The sequence below is a fragment of the Typopeltis vanoorti genome, chromosome 4 (assembly GCF_054136105.1).
Source record: "Typopeltis vanoorti isolate ZY-2024b chromosome 4, IOZ_Tvanoo_1.0, whole genome shotgun sequence".
Lineage (NCBI taxonomy): Eukaryota > Metazoa > Arthropoda > Arachnida > Uropygi > Thelyphonidae > Typopeltis > Typopeltis vanoorti.
Window position 1 is genome coordinate 101,106,768 of NC_143552.1, and position 27,393 is coordinate 101,134,160.

The window sequence follows — 27,393 nt, forward strand, 5'->3', positions numbered from 1 at the left end:
TTTCTCTCATTCCATATAAATTTATTCAGTTGACTTCCTAAAATATCAGGCTTTGATGATTCTGTTGTCTATTTCCATATTTAATTTATCATCTTCACTAAAAATTGTACCTAAGCAGTTGAAATGTTTTACTTGTTCTAGAGGTTCTCCACAATTCAGATGATATTTTCAATGCTTCTGCCTATTTTCATTGTCTTTGTTATTGCCTAAATGTAACAAGATAAATTAAACCTCTTGACTATGGAATGTGTAGGAAATAACTATTTCCCACAGGAGGGGTAACTTCAGACCATTATTTCTGTTCAGATTTGGATGAAGCATTTCATGAGATAGCTGCTTTTGAGTAGGACCTTGGTGGAGGTGGTGTGTTCTATTAGTCTGTACTGTTATGGCTCATGGAATTTAATGTAATATATGTCTTCATAATGAATAGCTTGCTCATTTATCTGTTTGGCCAAATTTCTTACATTCAATGACCTTCCCATCCTTTCATTCTATTAAAATATATGTATTTTTTTTTTAATCTGCAAAGGATATACTTCCACCTTTAGCCCACCATGGAGTCTATCAAATACAGTTCCAGTATGTGCTATCATACTTTAACCAAACAGGTAGATCAGCAATTGTTTGTCTTTAACATATTAAATTCTAGTCTGGAGTAGCAGAAAATGTCATTCTCCACTAAATGTTTTCTGGAGAGAGAGGGGGGGAGGTAAAAAAAAAAAAAATAAAATAAAATATATATATATATATATATAGTCGATTCTATTTAATTAGGGTAGCCGCTTTTTTGGGCCAAATCTCAAAGAACGGAAACCAAACCAACATATTAATACATAATTTAAATGCTTAATTGGGACAGTAGCTGAAAAGGAATTTAGGCAATTTTTGATATATTTTATGGATTTTTCGAAAATATGGCAACACTACGTACACTAATATTTGGCAACACTAGCGTGATGCGAATCAGTTATCTTTCGTCGTGTGTCTGGCAAGTACGCGTCTGCTTAAGAATCTACCCCTACTATATACTGTACCTAGCGATATCAATTTATTGTGTCAATTTTATTTAAAATTTTTAAATCTTTGCCAAGATGCCAAGAAATGATTTTACACTTCCAAGTAAAATTGCTTTGCTGGATAAAATTAAAAGCCAGTCATTAAATACAAGCCATCGTAGGCTTGCTGATATAACTGGTGTACCAAAATCTAACGGCTCCCTGTGTTATAAGCACATTGCACTGTCAGGGTATAAAAAGGCAATGGACCGCATTACTGTGTTATGCTGTGCAAATATGTTGGGTACGGACAAACGAAAACTACTAATTGTAGGAAAAAATGCTAAGCCTTGATGCTTTAAGGGGTTAAGAATAGAGAGTTTACCTGTAGAGTACCACGCCAATAGTAATGCGTGGATGACTTCTGAAAATTTTCGGAATTGGCTTACGAGTTGGGACGTAGAATTACAACATAAGCGGAGGAAAATTTTGTTGCTTCTCGATAATTGTGCTGCACACCCTCATTTAGATAATCTAAAAAATATAAGGCTGGAATATCTTCCTCCTAATACAACATCCTTAGTGCAACCAATGGACATGGGGATAATAAAAAATTTAAAGACGTATCAAGGAAAATTGGTTAATTACATACTGGAATCCATTGATGAAAACCTATTAACAAGTTCATCAACAGCCAGAGAGATCAGTGCAAAAATTTTCATTTTGCAAGCAATAGTTTGTCTCTGACAGTTGGCGAGCTATAAAAATCAGCACAATACAAAACTGCTTTGTTATTTGCAGTTTAAAACCTTTGGAGGTTCTTGAAATTTTGAGTAGTGATGAAAATGAAAACATACTGTACTGCAAGCTCCTATCATGAATAATTTTCAACAATAGATGACAATTTACCATGTTACGATGAAAATGAAAACTTTGAAGATGCAATTGTTGAAGTCATTAAATCCAAAAGTCAAAAATTTGACGAAGAACGCAATGATGACCCACCTGTGCTTGTAACTAATCGTGAGGCAAAAAATTTATAGTCGGGTTACAGCGTTATTTTATGCAGGAAGCCCTACATCGGCACTGAATATCTGTGCTGATTTTGTAGAACTGCAAAATTTCAAAAGCAAAAGACAGACTACATGCATTTTTGCAGAATTAAAATTTGAAAATGTAAAAGTTATGTATGCATTATTTTTTCTGCGCAATTTGTAGTACAAATATTTTCTGTATTTTGTTCAATAAACCATTAAAATAGGTACCTAATTATTATTTTAGAATTTATTATTAGTTTGTTTAATTGAGGCCAAAATGGATTAGTCGCAACGTGTCCCATTTAAGCAGAATCGACTGTATATATAATAAAAACAATAATTAAGGTCCTTCCCAAAAGCAATTACCCATGAAATGTTTAAACAAAAAAATGCTGTAAAACATTGCTTTACTGCCTAAATATGAACAAAAATGGTTTGAAGCTATCCCTACTATGGCAAATAGTTCTGCAACACATTCCATAAATTTTTTTTTTTTTTTTTAAATCGCTCTCTAATTTCAATTTATGCAATTAGGACCTTAGCGTATTTTAGACCATGCCATGTACATGTAGCTTGTGTTATTACTGTTAGCTCTTCTGGTTATCTAATTTGAGTCATACTGAAGATGCTGTAGATACCACAGCAAAACTTTTAAATAAAATGCTTTACTTTGTATATATTATCTGTAGTTAATCATTTAGTCTGTATTTTCAATTCATTTTCAGATCCACAAGTTAAATTTGGGTTGAAAACATAAAACACACATATATACTGGTAATTTGATCACCATACCAGCTTTGCTTATCTATTATCTACATCCATATTTGTCATCTTCACTAAAAATACCTAAACATTTTACTTGTTCTGACATGTACCCACTGAAAAGGCAGCTAACGCATTACACATTTCTGCCCGTCTGCAGGTTTTTCTTGATGTTAATTCTCACACCAAATTTGTATGAACTTGATAACAATCACCATATCTACTATGTTCTGAAAAGCCACAGTACATTTATTTAGAAGTATATAAACATGAACACATAGCTCTTATGTGAATCATGTTACATTTCATGTCGTAAACAATGCAGTTTCTGCAGTTATCTCTAACTAAAAAAGAAAACTTAGTTGTAGCATTTTGACAAACTTCTCTCGTGGCACCATATTAAATTACATTCAGATTCTTTACATATATCTAATACTGCAAGTAAAATAAAAAATGAATATGCAAAAATCGCTTTACCGAACGCAAGCAGTATACTGCGAGGGACGTCCAGAAAGTAGTTCTGTTTTTAAATATTTTTCACTGCAGTGCTGCGATCGCAATGGTACGCATGCATGCTGAGTTTGATTCCATAGCAAGGCATTGGTGCCATTTTCAGACATTCTCCCAGTGCATGCACTGCGAGAATGAATTTATGTCTCTGCCCCATGTGAAATGAGGTCAGTTATCCATTTTTTGAATGCAAGGAATGTTAAAGCATAATCCCTGATTCTAATCAATGTTTGTGAATGTCTTTCAATTGGAGATCTCACATAAAGTGACTTATGTAAGACCACCACACTGCTTAGTAAAAGTCTGAAGTGACTTGAAAATTTCATGTTTATTATCTATAGCAGGGTTCCATAGCATTGATATTAATTCCACCCACATACCATGATACATTGGTATCATGCATGATACCAATGTATCATGGTATGTGGGTGGAATTTATGAAGTTAGCAGTACAAAAATACTGCTAACTTCAGTCGACATGATGTGGTTTCAGTATTATCTGGTCAGATACCCACTATAACAAGATACAACTGAGAGCAAGCAAGGATGCAGGAGTCAAAAGTTTATTTTTCACATTCCTTACAGGCTACGTGGGGTCACTTCCTAGTTAGAGCCTTGACCCTTAAGCAGCCCTTATTAGGAAAGAAAATATTTTTCTTTTTTCTAGCTATGTATAATCAAAGGTAAGATTTCAGTGATTTCAAAAGACCACAGCATACTTTGGATAAGGTTAATGTTTATTTCCAAATGTATAACAAAAGACTACATAACATGAACAGTGCAGAAGTAATGGCTACAGTAATGTGTAATGGTTAATTTACAGTTTGGCAAAAGATTACTAAAAACTGCTACTTTGGTTTAAAAATAAATTTTTGCACCTAAACAAAAAAAATATTCTTAATTACTAATACCATCCATATTTGATTTTTTTGGAGAATAGTAATATATCTTTCCTGAATGATTCTTATTGTGTTTAAAATGTTGGGACGAACTACATGAATGTCATCTGGAATATGACCTGCAAGAAAAATATATTACTTAGAGAAACCAAAGTCGGTGAACTATAATACATTAGAGTAAACTGTACTTTAAAAAATAGGAACACTGCTGAAGTAATGAACATTTCTATTGTTTTTGATAACATTAAAACCTTGATTCCATACTGATTTATTTCTAGTTCCATTCACAGATCATAAATAAAAATCTTAAATTAGAATAAATTAATTTCAATCTTTCTAACTAAATTAGACTACAATTTTCCTTTGTGAGCTGGCTGTACTGAATTAAAAAAAAAAAAAAAGCTGAGAACTTAGTTTTATGCACATCACACTATATAGTCCATAGATTATTTCCAATGTTTAAAAATTGAGTTTGTGCAACAGACTAACCAGAAGAGATTCAACAAATGAGATTGTGAAGTATTTTCAGCAAAGGCGGAGTATAATGCACAGTAAAAAGACAGTTATATGCAACTAAAGAACATAATTATCCTGTCTTTATAAAGCCAATTTTCCCACTTACATGAGTTTATAATCTAATAACCTTTATTATTAACCCTTGTGACCAAAGTTATACACAGAACTATGTGTTTGTGCATTGACTGCCTATTTTACAGGAGTTAAAAAAAAACCTCTAGCACTAACCAAGTGCTAAAGGTTTTTAAAAAGGCCCAATAAAGTCCTCCCTCCCCCCTTCATCTCACTACAGATCAAACTTGAACAGTAGGTTTCTTTCCTGGGTAAGTGTATTGAAAAATTGCTATGCCTCAGAGAGATTTAAAATGACTTATAATTCACCAGTTATGTCGATCATTTGTGAAGGAAATTTAATTGTTACATTTCTCCTTCAGAATAGTGAAAATTATCCTATATTCCAATTTCAAAAAAATCAGGTTTATCTTTGTGGACAATTTCATGCTGAAGAATTTATAAGAGAAAGTTTGCATTAATCTTTATGCTGGATTCACAAACTGAAAGCAAAGTATCAAGAGATCCTACACTAATTTTGAAAGGGCTAACAGCAAGAAACTTGAATCATGACCAAATAGAAATCATGCTTTCTCATTTCAAATAGAAATCATGCCCCCCTTCCTCAGGACTGCTCCTTTAATTTATCGTGTCCATCACGGTGTTCTTAGTCTGTATCCTGAGCAGAAATCCAGCAGACACTTATTATTGTCCTACCCTTTTCACTAATTTCCCAAAACATTTCTGTATGCCTGGTGAAATTAATTTTTTACTTTGCTGTTTAAATCACAATTCCTCTACTTCTTCCTTAGGGAGAATCATCTGTGGAGCTATAGGCACAAATAAGTTCCATTGTCCATTTCTTAATTTTAAAGTTTGCATAACTACTTGAAACTGCATTCCAACCAAGAAGTTTATCTTCATGTTTGGTGTTGAATGCTATTGCTACTCCTTCCTTTCCCTGATCATTACATTCTATAATTTAGTAAGATGCACCTGTTTTTGCCTTCTTTATGCCATATGTCTGTGTGATACTTTTTCCAGTTCTTTTGCAACATACTGATGTTTCTTACCTATCATTTCTTCTGATGCTGGGTTTGTTCTTCCTCTAGATGCTAAGTTGGAGTTCTAGTAGCTGATGTTTCACTGGGTCATGCCCCAGCCAGCATGAAATCTCATGTTGATTATGTATTTCTGGTTTAAGTCAATATGAAAATACAATTTGGTCAGCTAAGTTGCTTAGTTCCAAATTGCCAACCTACCCTTGTTTTTTCAGTACTCAGTAGATATCTACTAACCAGACATACCATGTGAAGATAAGGATTAGACATTAGATAATAAGTAATGATCATGGGATACTAATTATCTGAACAAATTACCTAGTGATGAAATCTCACAAGATGTTGAATTTACTGAACTACTGTGCAGCAACTTCCTCAAGCAGCACAGAACAGAGAAATGAAGATCAGTATTAAACCTGATTATTGTCAAAGGGGGTTTTTCAAGTTAGAGATGTGACTGCTCTACCACCAGTTAAGTATACGGATATCTTGTTCAGAAAAGGTTACAAGCAAAATTACAAAGCAGGAAATCATGACTAGCTGAAGAGAATACTTGGTTTAGTCTTATGGTATCAGCTGTCAGATGGAAACTTACTGGAAGTGCATGGGAAGTATTAAAAAACAGCTGAATGCTGCAGTGTCAGAATGTGTTCCTAAAGTTCAATTCCCCCCCCCCCCCATGGTGTTATTACACCAGATCACAGAGGTCAAATTCATGTATTTTATACAACACCATTTCTGGGTTGTTATATTCAAAAACTAAATAGGGTCATTGTGAAATGGATTTGCAATCTTGCAAAGGAAGCAAAAGATTCTTAAGAAGAGATGTGGAAGGATATGGGTATAATGATGACATCAGTTATGAAATATTGCAAAGCTCAGGCCAAGAAACTTATACATATCATATAGCAGTGGTATTCAACCTGTCGATCCTGATCGACAGGACGATCACGGAGAGATTTTTGGTCGATCTCTTGTTTATTTCTCCTTACTTACAAATTTAATTAAAACTGAAACATAGCATTTTATTTATCATTATTTTGTGTTATTTTTAAATTCTCTTTAAGTGTATTGCTATTGTTTATTTATTTTTTCTTAAAATTGTCAAATCAGTAATTTTCTTATAAGTCCAGGTAAATGAATTAATTTGGATCAGTGGAAGTCAAACAGCAAGCTGAGTGAATACGATCATAAGCAAAGCACATCGTATGCTTTTCATTTATAATCGTGTTTACTCGTAACTACATCACACACTTCCCACTGTTAGAATTTCGGTTGAGTTTCAGTTGCTCTAAATTTATCGTTGGATTTACCATTATTTTGTTTGCTAACTGATAAGTTATAAACATTTTTTATTTTAATAAAATATTTAAAAGTTATTTTATTAATGAGGATAATCATGAGTGTATCAAAGACATATCATTTTCACAAGGAATGAGAAATGGATTATTTCTTTACAATGGTAAATGGAAAGTGTTGTTGTTTGATTTGTAATTCATCTGTAGCAATTCCAAAAAAAGATAATATTGAGACATTTTCGATCGCTACATGCAAAATATGATGAAGATTTTCCCCAAAATTCCGAAATACGTGAATCAAAAATTATAAAATTAAAAGCAGAACTTTCTGGACAACAAAATATGATTTCGAAAGTAATAAATAAACCAATATCAGCCACTATTGCATCTTTGAAAGTGTGTCATTTAGTAGCAAAAGCAAAAAAGGCTTTTACTGATGGAGAGTTAATAAAAGATTCGTAGTATTTCGATTTCTTGCAGTAGCAAAATCTTTAATTTCTGATTTTAAAAATAAAAATGAAATCATTTTGAATATTAAAGATTTACAACTTTCAAGAACAATGGTTATGAGAAGAGTTGAAATTTTAAGTGCCAATCTGAATACTCAGTTAAGGTCAGACATTCACCAGTGTGTTGCGTTTTCATTACAATTTGATGAATCAAACGACTTCACTGATTCTGCTCAGTTAATGGTATTTATTCGCATGGTATTTCAAGATTATTCAAGTAAAGAAAAAAATAATGGTACAATTTTGAGAATTGTACCATTATTCGGAAGGACTAGGGGAGAAGACTTTTTTTGGCATTTGATGAATTTGTGAAACAACACAAACTTCCGCTTTTTAAACTTGTGTATTATTACTGATGGTTCTCCTGCAATGATAGGTAATAAATCAGGCTTCATTTCATTATGTAAAAACCATGACAAATATCCAGATATTTTAACCTACTTGTATTATCCACCAACAAGTACTGTGTAGTAAAAGATGTTTTGGATATTACATTTAAAATTGTAAATTCTGTTCGAGGAAAAGCCCTGCATGGCGGTTATTTAAATTACAAGCAGATGATGATAGGGAACTTCTGTCGTACAATAATGTTCGCTAGCTAGCAGAAGTAAATTGTTACAAAGATTTCTTGTATTAATTAATGATATAAAAATTTTTCTTGATGAAAAAGGAGATATTTATCCACAATTGAGTGATAAAAGATGGTTGTTACACTTATCATTTTTAGTAGATTTCTGTACAAAATTAAGCAATTTAAATTTAGAGTTACAAGGTACAGATAAAAATTTAATTGACATGTTAAGTTCAATAAAAACTTTCCGACAATACTTACTTTTATTAAAGAAAAATAGAAATGACCACGAATTTAGACATCTCCCATATTTATTAAAATTTTTTGAACAAAATCAAGAAATGCTTCACTGTAATTTAAAAGAATTTTTATTCGTGAAATAGAATAAGTTGAGGAAGAAATAAATTCAGCATTTAAAGATTTTAATAAAACTGAAATGATTGTATCTTTTATCAATAACCCATTTCAAGAAAACTTGAACATCACAGAAATTTCAAATAAAATTAGTGCCTTGTTTGATATGAACTAAGCTGAAGTAGAACTTGAGATAATAAACATTCAGAATAGTTGACATTTAAAATCAATAAACAATGAAGTCATTTGGAAGTATACACATGAAAAATTTCTAATATTAACTGATATTGCGCGAGAAATTCTGTCGTGTTTCGGATCGACATACTTGTAAGAATCCGCTTTTTCAAATATAAACGTCATAAAAAATAAATTAAGAAACCAAATACAAATGATCATTTGGATGATTGTCTGCGATTGGCCACTTCTTCATATCAACCTGACTATATTGCGAGGTCTAAAGAATGCCAAATTTCACATTAACTTTTTTTTTTTTTTTAATCAACCAGCATTTCCTGTAACTTATGAGTTTGTAATCAATATGTTGTTTTTTCTAAGTTTGGTTTTCCAAAATAGAGAAATAAATATTTTATTCCAATATATTTGTTTTATAAGGTTTTAGGCCTCCGAAGTGAGTGAGTGCATTTAACTACATAGTTGTGCGTAATCAGATATCATGTTAGGGGAATGTGATCTATATAAGAGAGTAGATCGCCGAATAATAACCTAGTATAGAAAAGAAGCTCACATAGTAAAAAAGGTTGAACACCACTGTCATATAGGATGGCAAAGATACCCCCCCCCAAAAAAAAAATGTTGCAAGTAAAAGATAATTACTGTGAAAGAATAACTTTACTGAATGCAGATGGTAGATTTAGAAGAGAATTTCTGGCTAATGAGTGCCCACTTTAGCAATAATTATTTACCTAGAGTAAGTCATATTGAGCTCAATGCTACAACTACACTGAACAATGTGACTGAAATATATGAGACAGTGGTAGTACAGCTGTTGCATTTGGATTTAGGGGTGTTATGGGATTTTAGTAGGGACGGTATGGGAGCGAATGCAGATGGTAGATTTAGAAGAGAATTTCTGGCTAATGAGTGCCCACTTTAGCAATAATTATTTACCTAGAGTAAGTCATATTGAGTTCAATGCTACAACTACACTGAACAATGTGACTGAAATATATGAGACAGTGGTAGTACAGCTGTTGCATTTGGATTTAGGGGTGGGATGGGATTTTAGTAGGGACGGTATGGGAGCGTTCAGAAGAACTGGCTGTACACTCAATCTGTTTTCTAAACTTAGTCTCATCCAAGGGAAACTCCACAACCCCATTACACAAGGGAGCAAAAACTGATATAACTATTGACCTATTGGTATCTCCGGGGTGGTAATGAACAGGGGCTCAACAAATTATGCAAAACCTCACTTGCACATAAAAAATTTACTCATCTCATACAACATGTCCCAATAAGTCAATAGGAGTTCTATAAAGTGATTAGTCATGTTACATCTACTTATTCTTAAAAAGTTTTTGTTTTGAAAGTTATTTTTCTAAATAAAAATATTCTATGTTGTGCAGCGACTCAACATGGCCAAGAGTATTTATCAAGTCCTGGTAACAAAGATACTGGAAAAGTTGGTAAGATCTTGCATACAGTAATAGATTAACAGAGAATCTATACTTTGCAATGAACAGCAGAGGTTTATTAAGGTAAGGACATTTTTAATGTTATGATTGAATTAAATGAGGAAATAGATTCATATTACTGCAGTCTGCTAAGGCTACTGACAGATACAGCAAGGAAGGCTGCTGCATAAGTTGGAGGAAATGGGATTGGATTCTAAGTTATTAGCGTGGATAAGAAAATGACGACTGATATCAGAAAAGTGGTACATGGGGATGGCGAGTATGCAAGATTTGACCAGTGATGTAGCCAAAGTATAGGTTCTAGTCCATTACAACAATGGGAGGATTTGACAAGAGACAGTATGGCATGTTTAGTCACCAACTGTAAAAGACTACTTATTAAAAAAGACAAAGTTTTCAGAACAATAAAATTTAAATAACAAATGCTAGTTTCATATATCAATGTTTTGAACAATGATTTTCCCACTCTATCTACTTTACTGAATTTTAATAAAAAAGGAAAAAGTACAGAATAGAAAATATATAAACCCTGATAATACAATTATACATATGTTTAGTTTCAATTAAATTGCACTGTATTCACAGATAGGTCAAATATGGGAAACAATGTTGTTTGGAATTACGGCGAAACCAAATATGAAGCTGGTGTATGTAAATTGCATGTTCTTCAATCAGCAATAAAAATAAAAAAAATTTTTTTAAAAATTGAGTTTTGGGAAGGAAAAACTCACCTGCAGATGACAAAAAAAAAAAAACCTTTACGAATGCTTGCAACCCAGATAAAATTCAAATGTAGGTGAGTGCTACAATCATTTAACACTGAAATTATTAATAGTTAAAGGGTCAAAGCTGTATAACTGAGAGGAGACCTCCACATAACCTTTAAAGGAATGCAGAGAACCGACCAGGGCTTCTTACCTAATGTCCAATTCTCACCTTCTCGTGGTGCACCCAGTTGGGTATCTACCTGGATACTGAATGAACGAGGATGGACTGGCAATTTCGGATTTCGCCGACCAAATTGTATTCTTATTGGCTTAAACCAATATCCAAAATGATGGTACAATATGACAAAATTTCATGCTGGTTGTGGCGTTGCCCGGTTACACAAGGCCCCTGTTGTTTTCGCCAGGGAACCAGTGCGAACAGCGAAAAGTCAACTACTGGAACAAATCTGAAAACACACCCCAACTCAACATCACCAGATTTAAAGATCAGTACTATCAACATAAGAAGCCTGAATGGCAAAGAAATGGAGCTAGCTGAGGAATTAGATAAGTACCAAATCAACATAACAGGGGTGAAACAAAAACTGATGAGATCTTTCTGAGCAATAAATACAAAATGTTATATTCAGGCAATGACAGTCAAGAAAAAGAAGGAGTAGCTAAATATGAGGCTAATTTTCTTGAATGGCAGGCGGTCTCAAGTAGAGCGATGTGGGCAAATATCAGAATGGGGAATCGGACATTACTTATTTGTGCCTATGGTCCCACAGAAGGTTCCACTAAGGTAGAAATGTAGGAATTTTTGATGCTTTAGAAAAAGCAACTGACACAATGAAAAAGGAAAAGTTGGTCCTTGTTGGGGATCTAAATAGCAGAGTAGGAAATGACTGTGAGACATACAAAAATATTTTGGGAAAATTTGGAGAAAAGAGCGAAGATAATAATAATGACAAATACCTGTTGGATTTCTGCTCAGGACATGGACTGGTTATTACTAACACCATGTTCAAACATAAAAATGTTGCACAAATTCACATGGAGAGAAAAGAGGCAGGGAATAAGAAAAGTCTCATTGACTATGTTATTGTTGATAGTGATGTTTTCTCCCTGGTGCAGGACACCAGAGTGTACAGAGGATTTGAAAATGGAAATAATCACTATTTAGTCTTGACCAGGATAAAACTGAATTTCATATTGAAAAGAATAACACGTAAGAAAGTTTTAAAGCAAATAAAAGATGAGCAACTCTCAGATGTGAACTGTAGACTAAAATACACAAAGCTTATTGAAGAAAAAATGAAGGAGTTTGAGAACAGGAACCAAATCTTGGAGATTCAGTAGCAAGCCTTGAAGAAAACCCTGATTGATTCAGCCAGAGAGGCATGTGGGAAGGTTGTCTGCAAGGATAGAAAAATCAGAACTCCATCGTGGACACAGGAAGTTAAAAAGGCAGTGAAGGAAAAGAAGAAAGCATATCAAAAGTTCCTGGCAAATAAGTCAGCTTGTGCTCTTAGAAAATACAGAGACAAATGTAAGAAAGCTAAACACTGTGTAAAACTAGCTAAATAAAAGTCATGGGGAGGACTTTGGCAAGAACATAGAAAATAAACATCAAGAAGGTGGCAAAATATTCTGGAGGTTGTTGAAGAAGGCTTAGAATGGAGGAAAGAGTGCTGTAAAAGGAGTTAGAGATGATAAAGGTGACATGAAAACTGGAGAAAATGATATCCTTGAAGTATGGAGTAACTACTTCGAAAAATTGCTAATGAAAAAAGCAGTGATATAGCACAGTGGTAAAAAAACACTCAACAGGCACACACATCCATACTTGAAGTAGAAAAAGCCATCAAAGGCAGCAGGAGTAGATGATATTCGACCAGAAATGCTTAAATATAGTGGCATAAAAGTCTTACAGTAGCTGCACTGCATAGTTCAAAAGGCCTGGACAGAGGAGCAAATTTCTGATGATTGGAGTAGAGCTCTCATAGTACCCATATATAAAAAGGGAAATAAAACTGAATGTGAGAATTACAGAGGTATTTCCCTACTGAGTGTTCCTGGTAAGATTTATGCAAGTATACTTGAGAAACGGTTGAGAAGAATTGTGGAAGAAAAGCTTGGTGAAGAACAAGCTGGATTCAGAACAAATAGAGGCTGTCAGGATCAGATCTTCACTTTATGACAAATAGTTGAGAAAGCATGGGAATATAACAAAAGATCTGTATTTAAGTTTTGTCAATCTGGAAGAGGCATATGACAATATGCCAAGAGAGAAGCTATTCAATACTCTACATTTAAATGGTGTCAATGCGACATTATATCAAGCAATACTTAGTCTTTATTTGAGTTGTAAGTCAGCAGTTAGAATTGAAGCAGGAAGATGGTTTAATGTTAAATCTGGTGTGAGACAAGGATGTACATTATCCCCTCTGTTATTCATTATCTATATGGATCACATTATAAAGGAAAGTGGCATTAAAAATGATATCAGAATTGGAGATGTTAATGTCAGTTCTTTGCTTTATGCGGATGATGTTATACTTCTAAATAAATCCGCTACAAGTTTGCAAGATTCTTTGACTAAATTGAATAACTGTTGTAATAGATATGGTATGAAGGTCAGCAATAAAAACACAAAGACAACTGTTGTGAACGGAGAACCTGTGGAACAAGTAAAACATTTTAGCTACTTAGGCACGATTTTTAGTGAAGATGGTAAATTAAATATGGAAATAGATAACAGAATCAAAGCTGGTATGGTAGGAAATCAATTGAATAAATTCATATGGAATAAGAGAGAAATTAGTCAGAACACTATAGCTGTATACAAGACAGTGTTCAAGCCAGTTTTAACTTATGGATCTGAGAGCTGGGTCAGAAGTAAAACACTTGACCAAAGACTAGAGACCACAGACATGAGAGTCCTGAGAAAGATTAGAGGCATGAATAGATGGCATCAATGGCAATATCATATAAAAAACGAGGATATTAGGAAAGAACTTGACATTGTCAGCATTCAGGAATGCGTTAGCAGAGCTAATCTCAGGTGGTATGGTCACTTAAACAGAATGGGCAAGGAAAGATTAACAAAACAAGTGTTCTCTGCCGGGTTGGCAGGAAAACGACCCAGAGGAAGACCAAGATATAGGTGGATCGATGCAGTACAAAGTGCCTTAGACGACAGAAATATAAGATCTGATAATGTTGGAGTCCTGATAAGTAACAGACTGATTTGGAGAAAAATTGTAGATAGGAAGTTAGTAATGATGTAAATTTTTCATGTAGTACTATCACATCCTGTACCCCCCTTGAGGGTACCTGTCAGGAATTTGATGATGATGAGTTATAATTTAAAACTTCCCCAGAAAAAAGATAGAAAAATTGCAATCTGAAACCTTAATTGAAAGTCAAACAGGTAATCAGTAAAGAACACAAGAGTTTTCAAGAAAATCAGGAATAAACAGATGGTATCAATGGCAGAATCTTATTAAAAATGAAGATAGAAGAAATGATGTCAGCATTCTTTTCTAATAGCTTCATTATGAGAGGACAGTGTAAGAATGTGTGAGTAGCACCGATTGGCATGGTGACTTAACAGGATGAGATGGGACAGCTTAGCAAAACAAGCATTCAGTGTCAAGATGAGAGAAACAAGACCCAGAGATCAGTGGGATCTTGATGGACTGATACAGTAATGTAACACTTCAGATCAAAATGTATAATCTAGAAGAAAACTGGTGATGTCACAGGATGGCCCATAAGTCACAAAAGGTTTAAACATTTAATAGCTTTTCTTTATTATTTTCATTCTCCTCTGCTATAATGAGATTTTTTTTATTTATTAGTTATGAAAAACCACACCAAAGACAGGGCCCTTTTCACGGCATGTTCCATGACATGCTGTTAATGTTATAAGTTAGATGTCAAGAAATATTCTTCGTTTCATCCTTTATCCAAGTGTAAGCAAACAAAATTTGCCCATCTATACTATTTGTATATATAGCTAATGACTTTACATCAATTTGAATACTAAGGCAGTCGATGTGAAGTCATTAGCCTCTATATACTAGTAGTCCAGTCGTAAAGTTACTTCATGTGTAAACTTTGTTTGCTTACTTGGATAAAGGATGAAACCACAAATATAATTTCTTGGCATCTTTAATTTATGGTATGGAAACCAAGTGCAAAAACTTGCAACACCTGTTAATATTTCTGGCAGCAGCACCCTAATTTCTGCATTAATGTTCTCCTTCAGTTCTTGGATTGTCTGGGGGGGGGGGGGGTGTTCATATATACATTTTCCTTCAGGTAACTCCACAAGAAGAAATCAGGAACAGTCAGATCTGGAGAATGTGATGGCCAATTAATTATAGATCTTTGCAAAACTTGTGCTAGAATAATCAAATAGATTCACAATGTCATGGGTAAATACATCGAATATGGTAAGGGAATAATATTAGATATAAGCTGATTGAGCAAATTCAGAAAAAAAAAAAAAAGCCAATGAAGAAAAAAATTTAGGTACTTTGGTTAACCATCTTCCCAACCACTATGTATAGGTAACCCTCGTATAACGCAGTACTTATACAACGCGGTCTACAAATTGTGGTAACCTTGTTGAACGCGGTTTCGATATAAGAGGTCTACAAACTGTAGTAACCCTTTATCTTTTCATATATTTTTCAACGCACAACTTAAAATCAAATTTTATCTTCGTTAAATTTGCATCTGCCTGTATCGTGCATGCAGTTATAAGTAGCGAATTTATATTAGGGGAAATACCCTTTAGCAAGCATGTACGTCAACTGTTTACTGTATAAAGTATTTATTGTTGAAAATTGTCTTCATTTTCTGCCAGGAAAGTGCATTAAAAATCATAAGTGTGTTAATCTCAAGCTGAGCACCTTATTTTATGGTGAGTTACATATAATATGTAATGCTTCTTTTTACGTAAATTTTTTTTTTTATAGTAATGGCCACTTAGAGTGCTTTTGCTATATACGTGTTTGTTAATAGGGATAAACCACCCCCTGTAAACTGCCAAGGTAACAACTGAACAAGACTTAAGATACATTTGGTATCGATCGGCAGATGAGACAACCTTCATAAGCTTCTTCATAAGTGCTCCAATTTCTTCAATATGAAATTAATTGATGGGGAAATAGATTTAAATGAGAAGGAACTGGTACAATTAATATATGACGTCAAACCAAATGGCAAGGAAAGTTCTGCTGAAGATTCTGATTATGATGAATCCATTAAAGAAATTAGCAAGGACTGGACTTGGCAAGAAAGTTATTTTATGGATAATGATCTCTCAATGGAGCGCTCTGGAAAATTAATAAGGCAATTGGCTATTTGTTAAGCTCCGTATTATGAATTTAATAAAAAAATTACAGCATAGTGGTAAGCAAGGTCTTATTTCTTGATAACTAAACCAGCCGAAGAATGCAATGAGAATTATACTAATGATGTTCAAGAGATTTCAAGTGATGACGACTTCTGGCCACTTGTAAATAAAGAACATCTACGAAATGTTAGTTTTGAAGAGAGTGATGACGATTAAAATATACACTTTATTTTATTTTGCCTAAAACATTTATGTATTATGTGCAATGAATTTACGTACAATTTATAATTTTATACTATCTATATGTTTTCTTAGCTTACATGAATTACCTGAATTAAATAAAAATGTATTTTTGTTGGATATGTAATTGTTTATATAATCTTTAAAAAAAAAAAAAAAATTTCGGAACCTAACCCTACTTTTTCTATGTGATCCGAGTCTCGCATAACTCGATTTATATAACGCGGCATTTTTGTAGAACCTAACATCCGCGTTATACGAGAGTTATCTGTATTTTCATACACAATAAAATGGAGTTTTATCTTTGTAACGGGGGGGGGGGGGGGGGTAGTGATGTGTACAGAAGTGGCTGTATTTACTGATTTACTGCACATAAATCTTGTATCAGTTTGAAAGAGCAATTTCTAATTTTTTTAGATTAACTTTGCCCAGCTATGCTTAATGACCATGCTTTTGTTATCAAATAACTTTTATGAAACAGTTGTGAAAAAGTTTGCTGTTTGTTCAAAATTCAGTATTCTTTTATTCATGATCCTAGTTAGAGATCACTTCACAGAATGTTTACCATTTCCACACTTCTGCAGTTTTACTTGTTCATGGGGCCAGTTTGTTTGTTTTGGGGGGGATGAAAAACCAGTTTCTGGGTGAAAAACCCCTACCTCCATATGAGATCAGATAAAAGTTCCTCGCGTCACTGACAGGAATCGAACCCGGGTCTTTCTGACTGAAAGGCTTCGTCTATACCGAATGAGCTACAGTGGCTCATAATATCATTTTTAAATTTTGAAAATAATTATGACGACAAAATAGTAAGAAAATAAGCTTGTGCAATTTGTCTTGAAAAAAATCCTATTGAAGATAATATTGCATACCCAAAAATATATGTTTATGATAGCCATATTTTTACCACTGTTTCACATGAAAAATGTAATACATTTTTAATTCTCCTGTGAACAATTATAATTTAATTTTTGGTAATGATCTTGAGGTTATTAGGAAAATTATTTTTGACAAAAATACAATATCATTGTATTTTTACAATATTGAATAAACAGTAAGGAAATCCCTCAAATTCCCAATTGCTTTTTTCCTTTAGTATCATGAAGGCTGTATTCCAATCATCCGGAATTTGAGCTTCTGAATTATGAAATGAATTGAATTGCTGCATAAATTGGAAAAAATGGGTTTGGGGTTATAGAATATTAGCATGGATAAGAGGATGGCTGACTGACACACATCAAAAAGTGGTATATGGGGGATATAATCTGCAAGATTTAAAGTAACTAGTGGTGTACCATAAGGATCAGTGTTTGATCCACTGTTATTCAAACTGTACATTAATGATATTTGGAAGGATTTGACAAGCGATATACAGCTATTTGCTGATGATGCAAAGATAAGGTACGGTAATCAGGAATGCTGCTGATATGTAGTACTTGCAGAATGATATGAATAGGCTGCAACTGTGGGCATGGGAAAATGGATGTCAGTTCAATATCAGTAAATGTAAAGTCATTCACTTTGGCATGATTAGATATCCAATGTTGTATTATATTGGTGGGATTAGGCTAGGGATCTTGGAGTGTTAATTGATAGGAAGTTGTTCAGGGGCCATGTGGCAAAGATTGCAAATACAACTCAAAAGATAATTGCAATGCTGAAATAAACATTCACATGTAAAGATAAGGATGTTATTTTGGCTCTTTACAAGGCCTTGATAAGACCTCACTTGGACTATTGTGCACGGGTCTGGTCTCCTGGTTTCCACTGTGATTCTGATATTGGAGAGAGAGAGAGAGTATAAAGGAGTGTGTTAAAAATGATATCAGGAGATTGTGGGATTATGAAGACGTAGACTGCAGACACTAGCAAACAAGAGAAAGAGGGGAGATATGATTGAGATTTACAAACTTCTGAAAGGGTCACAGGATTTCAATTGATGGAATTTTTCAATTTATGAAGAGTAGAAAAAGGATGAGAGGGCATCCGTGGAAGCCGAGAATGAAGGCCACTAAAGGGGGGGGGGGGGCTAGATTTTTATCTCAGAGGGTGGTGAGTGAATGGAATGGATTGCCATTGGATGTTGTGAGTGCAAGCAGTGTGAATGAATTCAAGAATAAGTATGATAGCTGGTGTGTGTAGTATGTGGCCTCCCTCAATGAGTCTGACTCCCTGGAGGTATCTCTTAATAATAATAACATTCTTACTGAAGTCTTCCCATTACTTCTGTTTATAGAGATTTATGATTCAGATTAACTCTCTTACATTTTTCATGTATTCTCTTAGAACACTGCCAACTAACTAATAACTTGGAATTTTCAATATGCTTTATTCTCCAGAACTGCCTAAAACTGCCCATGTACCTAAAACTAAGCATAATGGCAATCCATATAATAGAATTTTGAAAGGAAAGAAAATATGTTGAAATCCTATTAATAAATTAATTTTGAACATGAGTATTCAAAACTAGCACCAAAATAATTCCTACAGAATTTTCATAAAATGGCAAACTTGACATTGTGTCAGGAATGTGTCAGCAGAGCTAATCTCAGGTAATATTGCCCTTTAAACAGAATAGGCAAGAAAAGATTAGTAAGAAAAAAGATCCAGAGGAAGACCAAGATGTAGATGGATTGATACAGTAAAGAGTGCCTTAGAAGACAGAAATATAAGATCTGATAATATTAGTTGTTGATGTATAACAGGCTAATCTGAAGGAAAATTGTTGATAGGAAGTTAATAATGATGTATCTTTTCATATAGTATACTATCATAAGATCCTGTACATCCTCCCTTCCCCCTAAGGTATATGTCAGGAATTTGATGAAAAAAACTTTTACTGCACCAATTTGGAAAATAAGATGGCAAATATTACATTAGTAAATAAATTTACTGCAAAGATATCCTGTAATATTTGAAAACAGATGCAATTTTTCACATGTGAAATTCAATTTATCTCTTGAAAAAAAATTATAAAGTAAAATGCTAAATTACTGAGAATTACAATTTATAATAGAAATTTCAAGCAGAACAATGGGAGCCAGACCTAGCAGAGAAGACCTTCAGTATGTTCCTGGAGACTATTGGAAACAGGAAAGAGTATTGTAAAGGACTGCAAATATAAAGATACAAGAAAACTGAAGATATAGATATTTGGAGTAATTACTCTTGAATAATTGTGGTCTCTAGTCTTTAATCAAGTGTTTTTATTTCTAACCTAGCTCTCAGTTCAATAAGTTAAGATTGGTTTGAACATTCTTGTATACTAGTTTAGTGTGTTGACTAATTTCTTTTATTCCATATAAATTTATTCAGGGAAAGGATTATATCAATTTTAAATTGTGCCAAAACATACAGCTCAGAGAAATATGAATAAAACTAAGAAAGAAAGAAAAATAATTTCGTTACCCAGACATTCACCTCCTTGGAGAAATGCTGTGATGGTATCTCTCTCTGGAATGAGATGTTGATCTTGGTGTATGAGATCTTGATCTGCTGTAAGAATATCGGCTCCTTCTAATAATGAAAAAATCATACATATTAAAATTCGCATTTCTGTACTACCATGCATTTTTTTTTTATATATCAATCCCACTCACGAATGCTTAGTCAATGACCTATAGTACCAGCATTTTTCATATGGGTGTGATATGGATAAGATAATTTGGAATGCTGTGCTAGAGACCAAAGGATGAAACTTTAATCCAATTTAGACATCCAAGTAAGAAAAGTGATAGTTAATCAACTGCAGCAACTACCATGCCTTGACAGATTACTTGCAGCATATAGGTTGAAGAGCAGGGACTAGCAACTTGGTGATGAAATGTTCAAGTGTGTAGTGTACATACACGACCTGTAAATTTGTGTTCTTCCTATTACATAACATGCTAGTTGTTAAACAAAAAACACATTCTGACTCACAAACAGAAGTTAGCTCACTCAGTGCATCAATCCATAATATTAGCACTGCATTTAAGGATCTAAATTAATTTAGACATTTTTGCAACAATTTCTAGTGATTAACATCACAGTAATTATTAAACTTAAATATGTTTTGATGCTAAAGTCCCAACAGCATTAATGCTACTTTTAAAAGAACTTACTATATTTAAGTATTACATTACTAAGTTCATTATAGTGAGAGTTCACTGCATCTTTAGCATGTTTATTCAAGTTGAATTTTATTAAAATATGTTGAAGATTAGATTTTAACAAATCATGGTCATTATTACATTAAAAAGCAAATTTATCTGAAAACGACTTATGGCATTAGTTAAAAGATATCAGTATAATTATAAAACTTGATGCATGGTTAATAATTACAGGTGTAAATTAAAAATTCACTTTTTTTTTTTTTTTTTTTAACAATAAGACTGAGCTTTTGGTTTTATAGACTTAGACCTCCAAAATGCAATAAAAGGGAATAATAATCAATTTTAATATTAAAATTTATGGCATTAAGTTTTAACAGACTGAGTTAAAGTACTACAGTGGGAATGAAATCAAAATTATATGATAAATGTTAAAAAAGTAAAATGACAAAAATAATTGCATCTTTTAATTTTTAAGATTAAAACTTTCTTCGGCAGATTGTTTTTAAACATTTCTTTTGACAAACTGGTATCTAAAAACACCAACATTAACATCCTGGAACTATAATACATTTTCTAAGGATGAAAATCATCTAATGCCATTAAGAAATGATCTGGCAAGATCTGTTAGAAGTAAATGAAACTTCCGTTTTGAAAAATTGATTTAAGAAATCCCATGAAGTCTTATCCAACTTTCCAAATTTCAATAAAACTGCATGCAAATTTCTGGGTCACAAAAAATTATCTTTTAGTATTTCCCAATAACCTCAAATTTATAATTTATTCTCAATGTACAAGCTATTCCAGTAGATGCTTATCACTAATAATTATCTACCGAAAAACAATTAACTCGATAATGAATTAAATTGGATGTAAAAAAAAGTAAAATGGCAAAAATAATTGCATCATAATTTTTTCTTTTTTAATTTAGCTGTTCTTTCAGTTTAGTTACATGCTCTTAACTAATGACCAAAAATACTTATTGAGCCTAGCAATTCCGACCACTGTAAATGAAAAATTAACCGAGCAAATCATTCAGTTGCCAAACAGTCTACACAGTAAAATTTTGAAGACTATTTTTCTGATGTTGAAAGTTGTAAGGGATAAGTTGAAACTGGGGTAAGGTGTTGTACCACCTTACCCCAGTCCTGAAGATACTTTCAGGTGTAAACTTTGTTTGCTCACACTTGGATAAAGGATTAAACTAAATTTATTATACTATTTTTCTGAACTTTTACTTCTGCATTTTTTTTTGCCAAAAAATTTAAAAAAAATAAAACTTTATATTTCTCACTTTTTTTTTTTTTTTTGCCTAGAGTACAAAACATCTGTGCTTTTAAAAGATTTACCAATTTCTGTTACATTGCTGGCCAGGTAAATACCATATTGTCATTAATCTTTGCTGTTTCAGTGAAGTATGTAGCAAGTTTCAACAACTAGCTATGACTTATGTATATTTCAATATCATAGTGGAAAGATCAATATATATTGTCTAGGATCAAATTTTTTTTCTTTTGAGCTCAACTTATCTTTGTATTTATACTTCAACTACTCAATTTTATTCTAGTAATTGTTTCAATGTAAGATTTATAAAGTTTAAAATCATACTGCACAGTATGACATTCCTCAATGAATACTGTGAAATATTACACATGAATTATCTTGTTTTTGTTCCTCACAAATGCTGTTTCTCAGAATACAACTGACAATTTATTCTTCAATCAGGATGTAGAAAACTGACTTATATGAAAGCAGATTTGTAGCAGCAAATAATTTATTATTTTTGGATATAGCATTGGATGCACGTCAAGGATACCTAGATGATACATATAAAAATTGTGCGAGAGATTAAAATCATACGCAATCTGCTTGCATCAAATCTACCAACAGCCATTGGCAGATGTACAAATACCAAGCACCATTAACTGTTTGCTAGCAACACAATTATCAATAAATGTTCTTTATGTAGATGTTTGGTAATAGGCTATGTACACTAAGGCATAGTTAATGCAAACATAGCACTGTAAGATTGCACTGAATAGTATAACAAATGTATTATTATGAAGTGAGACTGATTAACAAAAGACTAGGGTCCTAACTAGGTAGAAACCATCTGTGAGTGCTCATTGGAGGTCTTGGTTATAATCTGAGATCTCTAAGGATTCAAGTTACTCATATTTTGGGAAATTTTATGCATCCAAATTTATTCAGACCAGCTGAAGATTCTAAAAAATTCTTGCACTTTTATATTACTGTGATGAAGCATTGTGGGATTTCATCCACTTGATTCTGTGTGTAATGTATCCAAAGAGTAGTGGTTACCAACCAACATAACTTCGAGCCATTAAGTGTATATTCTGACACTGAATAATAGTTCTGAATGTTTATTATAAAATATTTCCAGTACTACATTTTTATAAGCAATACTGCCAAATAATATGAAATGGTTATCAAGTATCTACACAATGATTTCTGAGAATGAAAAAATAGTATGGAAAACACAATATCAACTAATTATAAGCAATAAAGCCATTAAACAATATTAATTATGTAGTTATAAATTTAATGTGATCGAAGGGTTTGTTTAGCTGAATAAAGTGTAGCGTCAACTTAAGCAGAACCTGAGATCTAGTTCTGCATCAAGTTGAAAAAGCTCTTTTGCACTATATAGGTAGAAGAAAATGGCAGAATTTTCAGATTTTTCACTATGGAATGGATATTGTTTTTAATCCAAGCTAAAATTTATAAGATTTTCAGTGAATAACATTGCAGGCATGGATAGTCCTCATCTCCAAAATATATACCAATGTAAATCAAAGTGATGACAAATTTTACTACAAACCACTGGAGGCTTTGCAAATGGGGGAAAAAAAATATATATATATATATATCTGTGTTTCCTCTTTAATATTCATTTTCGTGCCAGTATTTTAAACAGCTCTATGAAGTATCTGTAATTTTTGAGAAGCTGAATGAATTTTATGGGTTGATTTTTTTTTTTTTAAGGACATCTTAAACGATGACTTCTAAGGCCGGAACAGGCCATGCTAAATCCTTGATACGCATAATGATCTTGAGATGAATTTGTTTTCATGCTCCTTGTTATACTTCAACATTGTTTTTTTATGCTTCCAGTCCTATGAATTCATATTGAAAGCAATGTAACTATATAACATTCAAATCTAATAGTGCAGTGAAGCTACTAGCAACATATAGGAGGTTAACATGTGATGATACACTGGCAATCATTTCTCCCCCCCCACACACACTAAAATCATGGCATGTATGCTTATTTATGTAGCACCACAACCTAATATAAATTTCAACTGAACCACAAAGTATTAAACTCTTGTAATTTACAAAAAATATGCCAATGTAAATCCAAGAAGTAACTACAGAAATTTTACTACAAATACCCTTGGTTGCAATCGCTGGTTGGGAATATGCATTGTCTACTAGCTCTGATTTAGTCATGATTGCACATGTATTTATGTTCTTCTGGATGGATGATCTTCCTGTATGTCCACAGCAGACCAATTTGCAGAAACAAGGAACTCTATACACTTCACGAAAAGAAAGAGAGAAGATGAAGTTGGTCGTTACAGGAATGGATAAAAAGTGGACAGTTTCAAGTGAGACTTTTGCTCTTTTTTTTTATTTTTAACTCTGGCTATTTTTTTAATCCCCTTATGTGTTGGGGAATGATAATAGCACTCACTACTAAAATCTCTAAAGAGAAGGTTGTGGAAAAAAAAGAAATTTTTTTTTTTGATTCTGTCTGTAGGAATCAGACATTGGATGTCCGTGCAATTAGCCTAGTGGCCGTGCGCTTCGCAACCATATGACTGGGGAGGAGTATCCCAGGTTCACTTCCTGTCGAAGATGTGAGGAATTTGAGGATCTTCCTCAGCCATAGCCAAGTTAGCCGGTCTTGGACACAGGCAGTAGGTTTTTTTCCGCCAGTTTATCTGGCGTTTTTCATCCCGCAAGCAGGCAAACCGGCCTCATGAACACACACACACACGGATCTACAGCCATAAATACCTAACCCCCCATGAGGGGGCTCAACTCGTCCCAATAGGGACAGGGGAGGAAACTCCATACAAATAAATAAGACAGATGGGAAAGTGTGACATATGGATGAGTTCTAATGCAGGGGGGGGGGTCATTAGAACCCAAAATATGGGAAACAATCCTCCAAAATCCCAGATTACAACTGGGTGCATCCACACAGGATGTAACACCTAGTAAGTCTTGTCCGTATGTTTCACTTAGTTTTGTGTTGCCAGTATGGATTACAAGTTCATACTATACTCTCTGAAGATACCACTGTGAATATTTCGATCAGAAACTGCTCATCAGCATAATTACAAGGTGAAGCTAGAACAATTAGGATTAACATTCATTGTCCTAGCTTCACCTTGTGATTACTGATGACCAGTCAGTTTCTGGTCAAAATATTTACAGTAATTCTTGTGAATACATGTCATCTAATAAACATTATTCCACAGGTGCCATTTAAAAAATGGCCTTTCTCAGTGCTGTTTTACTCCATTAAGCTTCCAACATGAGTTCCACCCAGCATTAACACATTAATATTTTCTGAAAATTCTCATGGTGGTTCAAAAATTCACACCCACAGTATATATTAATGTAAGGCATTTGATAGGATACCACTTGAAATGCTGTTGCATGAACTAGAGAATGTGGAATCAGAACAAACTATTGGACTGAGGCAACTCATGGTAAAGGTGGACCAAGCTCTTATCACTCGTCTCAGTATCTCCCACAAGCACATCTCCTTGTGGACATGCATAATGCTAAGCATTAAGAGAAGGGCCACTACCCAGACCAGTTTAGACTTTTATTGAGGTCTTGTCAGTGGGAGCCAGACCCAAAAGTGGTGTCCACACTTATAGCCTATTCAAATCACCCTGTAAATGTGTATATCAACAGCATCTGATTGCCCTGCCTATCTTTCATCATCAGCAAACAACTTATCTGCCAGCACCTTTCCAATATCATTAACGTATAGCTTAAACAACAATGGTCCAAGGACTGATTCCTGTCCCAGGAATCAGTCCTTGGACCATTGTTGTCTTGTCACTATTTCTGGGTCTGGCTCCCACTGACGAGACCTCAATAAAGGTCAAACCCGGTCTGGGTAACGGCCCTTCCCTTAATGCTTAGCATCATATATCCACAAGGAGATGAGTTTTGCATTATGGGAGATACTGAGACAAGGAGTGATGAGAGCTTGGTTCACCTCAGTCCTGAGGATACTTCAGGTGCAAACTTTGTACACTTGGATAAAAGATTAAACTAAATTTATTATAGTCTAACCAAGTGGGGAAAAAAAAAAACTCTTCCAATAAACTACTGGCTTGGATTAGTGGATAGGTATCGAAAGTGGTTATATGGGGGATGTGAATCTACCAAATTGAAGTCAACAAGTGGTGTGTCCCAGGAATCAGTCCTTCGACCATTGTTGTTTAATCTATACATTAATGATATTGGAAAGGTGCTGACAGATAAGTTGTTTGCTGAAGTAGTGGACAAACAACAATGGCTGTCAATTCAATGATAATAAGTGTAAAGTTGTGCACTTTGGCATGATGCAATATCCAACAGCATAGTATATCGGTGGAATTATGCTTGGAGTAAACTGACAAGGCTACAGGTATTTGAGTTATGGTGGATAGGAAAGTTGAAGTTCAAAGGCTACACAAAAAAAAACCTTTATAAACCAACAAAAATTGTAAATACAACTCAGAGGATATGGAAGTCCTGTTTACAAGGTCCTAATATGACTGCATTTGAACTGTGTGCCGATTGTATCCTAGGTTTCAGAGATAAAGAAACTGTGGGAAGGCTGCAAACAAATCTACATTCCATATCCCAAAGATATTGGGATATGGAATGTAGATTGAGTAGATTGAGAGTATGTGGACACTACAGATTCAAGTAAACAAAAGGGTGAAATAGGTCTAAAAACGTTTGAAAGGGCATTATAAGATGTTGGCTGATAAAATTTCATTATATGAAAGGTGAAGAGAGGACAAGAGGGCATCAGTGGAAGTTGGTATGCAGTTAAAGAAAGGGGTAAGAGCTAGATTTTTCTCTTAGAACCATGGGTGACTGGAACAGTTTTTTGAAATAGTCAGTGCATCTAGTGTAAATGAATTTACAAAAAGGTATAACAGCTGGTGTGGGTGATGCATAGCTTCCCTCAATGAGCGACTCCCAGGAGGTCAAATAACATGTTAATACAAATGAATAAATGCACTTTTCTTCACTTTGGGTTTCAAATTATTGTATTCCATGCTATCAGTCATTTTCTCTTGAGTACCTCAGATCTTTTACTGCATACTTAACTAGTTCTTTGTTCCTTTAACCTTTCTTATTTAATTATCTTTCACCCAAATCATTTTCTAGTAGTTTCACTTGTGATCATATGCATTCAGAAAATTTTCTATGATGAAATCATTGTTTTATCATTTAAAATTAGATTGATTGTCACAATGAAACAGGACTTCATCCACATGCAAACAGAACTTAACAGACTTCATGAGTGGTCTGTTAAGTTTGCTTACAAACTTAACTGTTTCAGTTGGAAACAGTTAAACTTCAACTTTCCTAACTGTGCACTCTTAACATAAGTTTTTAGCAAACTTATCTGTTAAGAGTGCACAGTGAAATTTGAATGTATTGCATTCATATTAGAAATTCAAGTTTCATACATGCCAAATTATTTGCTTGAGTA

The 27,393-nt window shown here is 33.6% G+C and overlaps 1 protein-coding gene across 7 annotated transcripts in view; it reads right to left on the minus strand.

Annotated features, from left to right (window-relative positions):
• Window positions 1-4,026: 4,026 nt before the first annotated feature.
• The window catches only part of LOC150107553 (serine/arginine-rich splicing factor 12-like), a 103,466-nt gene continuing 80,099 nt past the window's right edge, over window positions 4,027-27,393 (minus strand). For 5 of the 7 annotated variants that reach the window (XM_090391947.1, XM_090391951.1, XM_090391952.1 and 2 more), the window contains 2 exons: window positions 19,960-20,055; window positions 4,027-4,325 (listed from right to left, as the gene is read on the minus strand). In XM_090391947.1, the coding sequence (XP_090248073.1) occupies window positions 4,310-4,325; window positions 19,960-20,055 (112 nt within the window). In that variant the 3' untranslated portion in view covers window positions 4,027-4,309. Of the gene's footprint in view, window positions 4,326-19,947; window positions 20,056-27,393 lie in introns of those variants that run through there. The other 2 variants (XM_090391948.1, XR_016548248.1) reach the window with 2 other exon arrangements.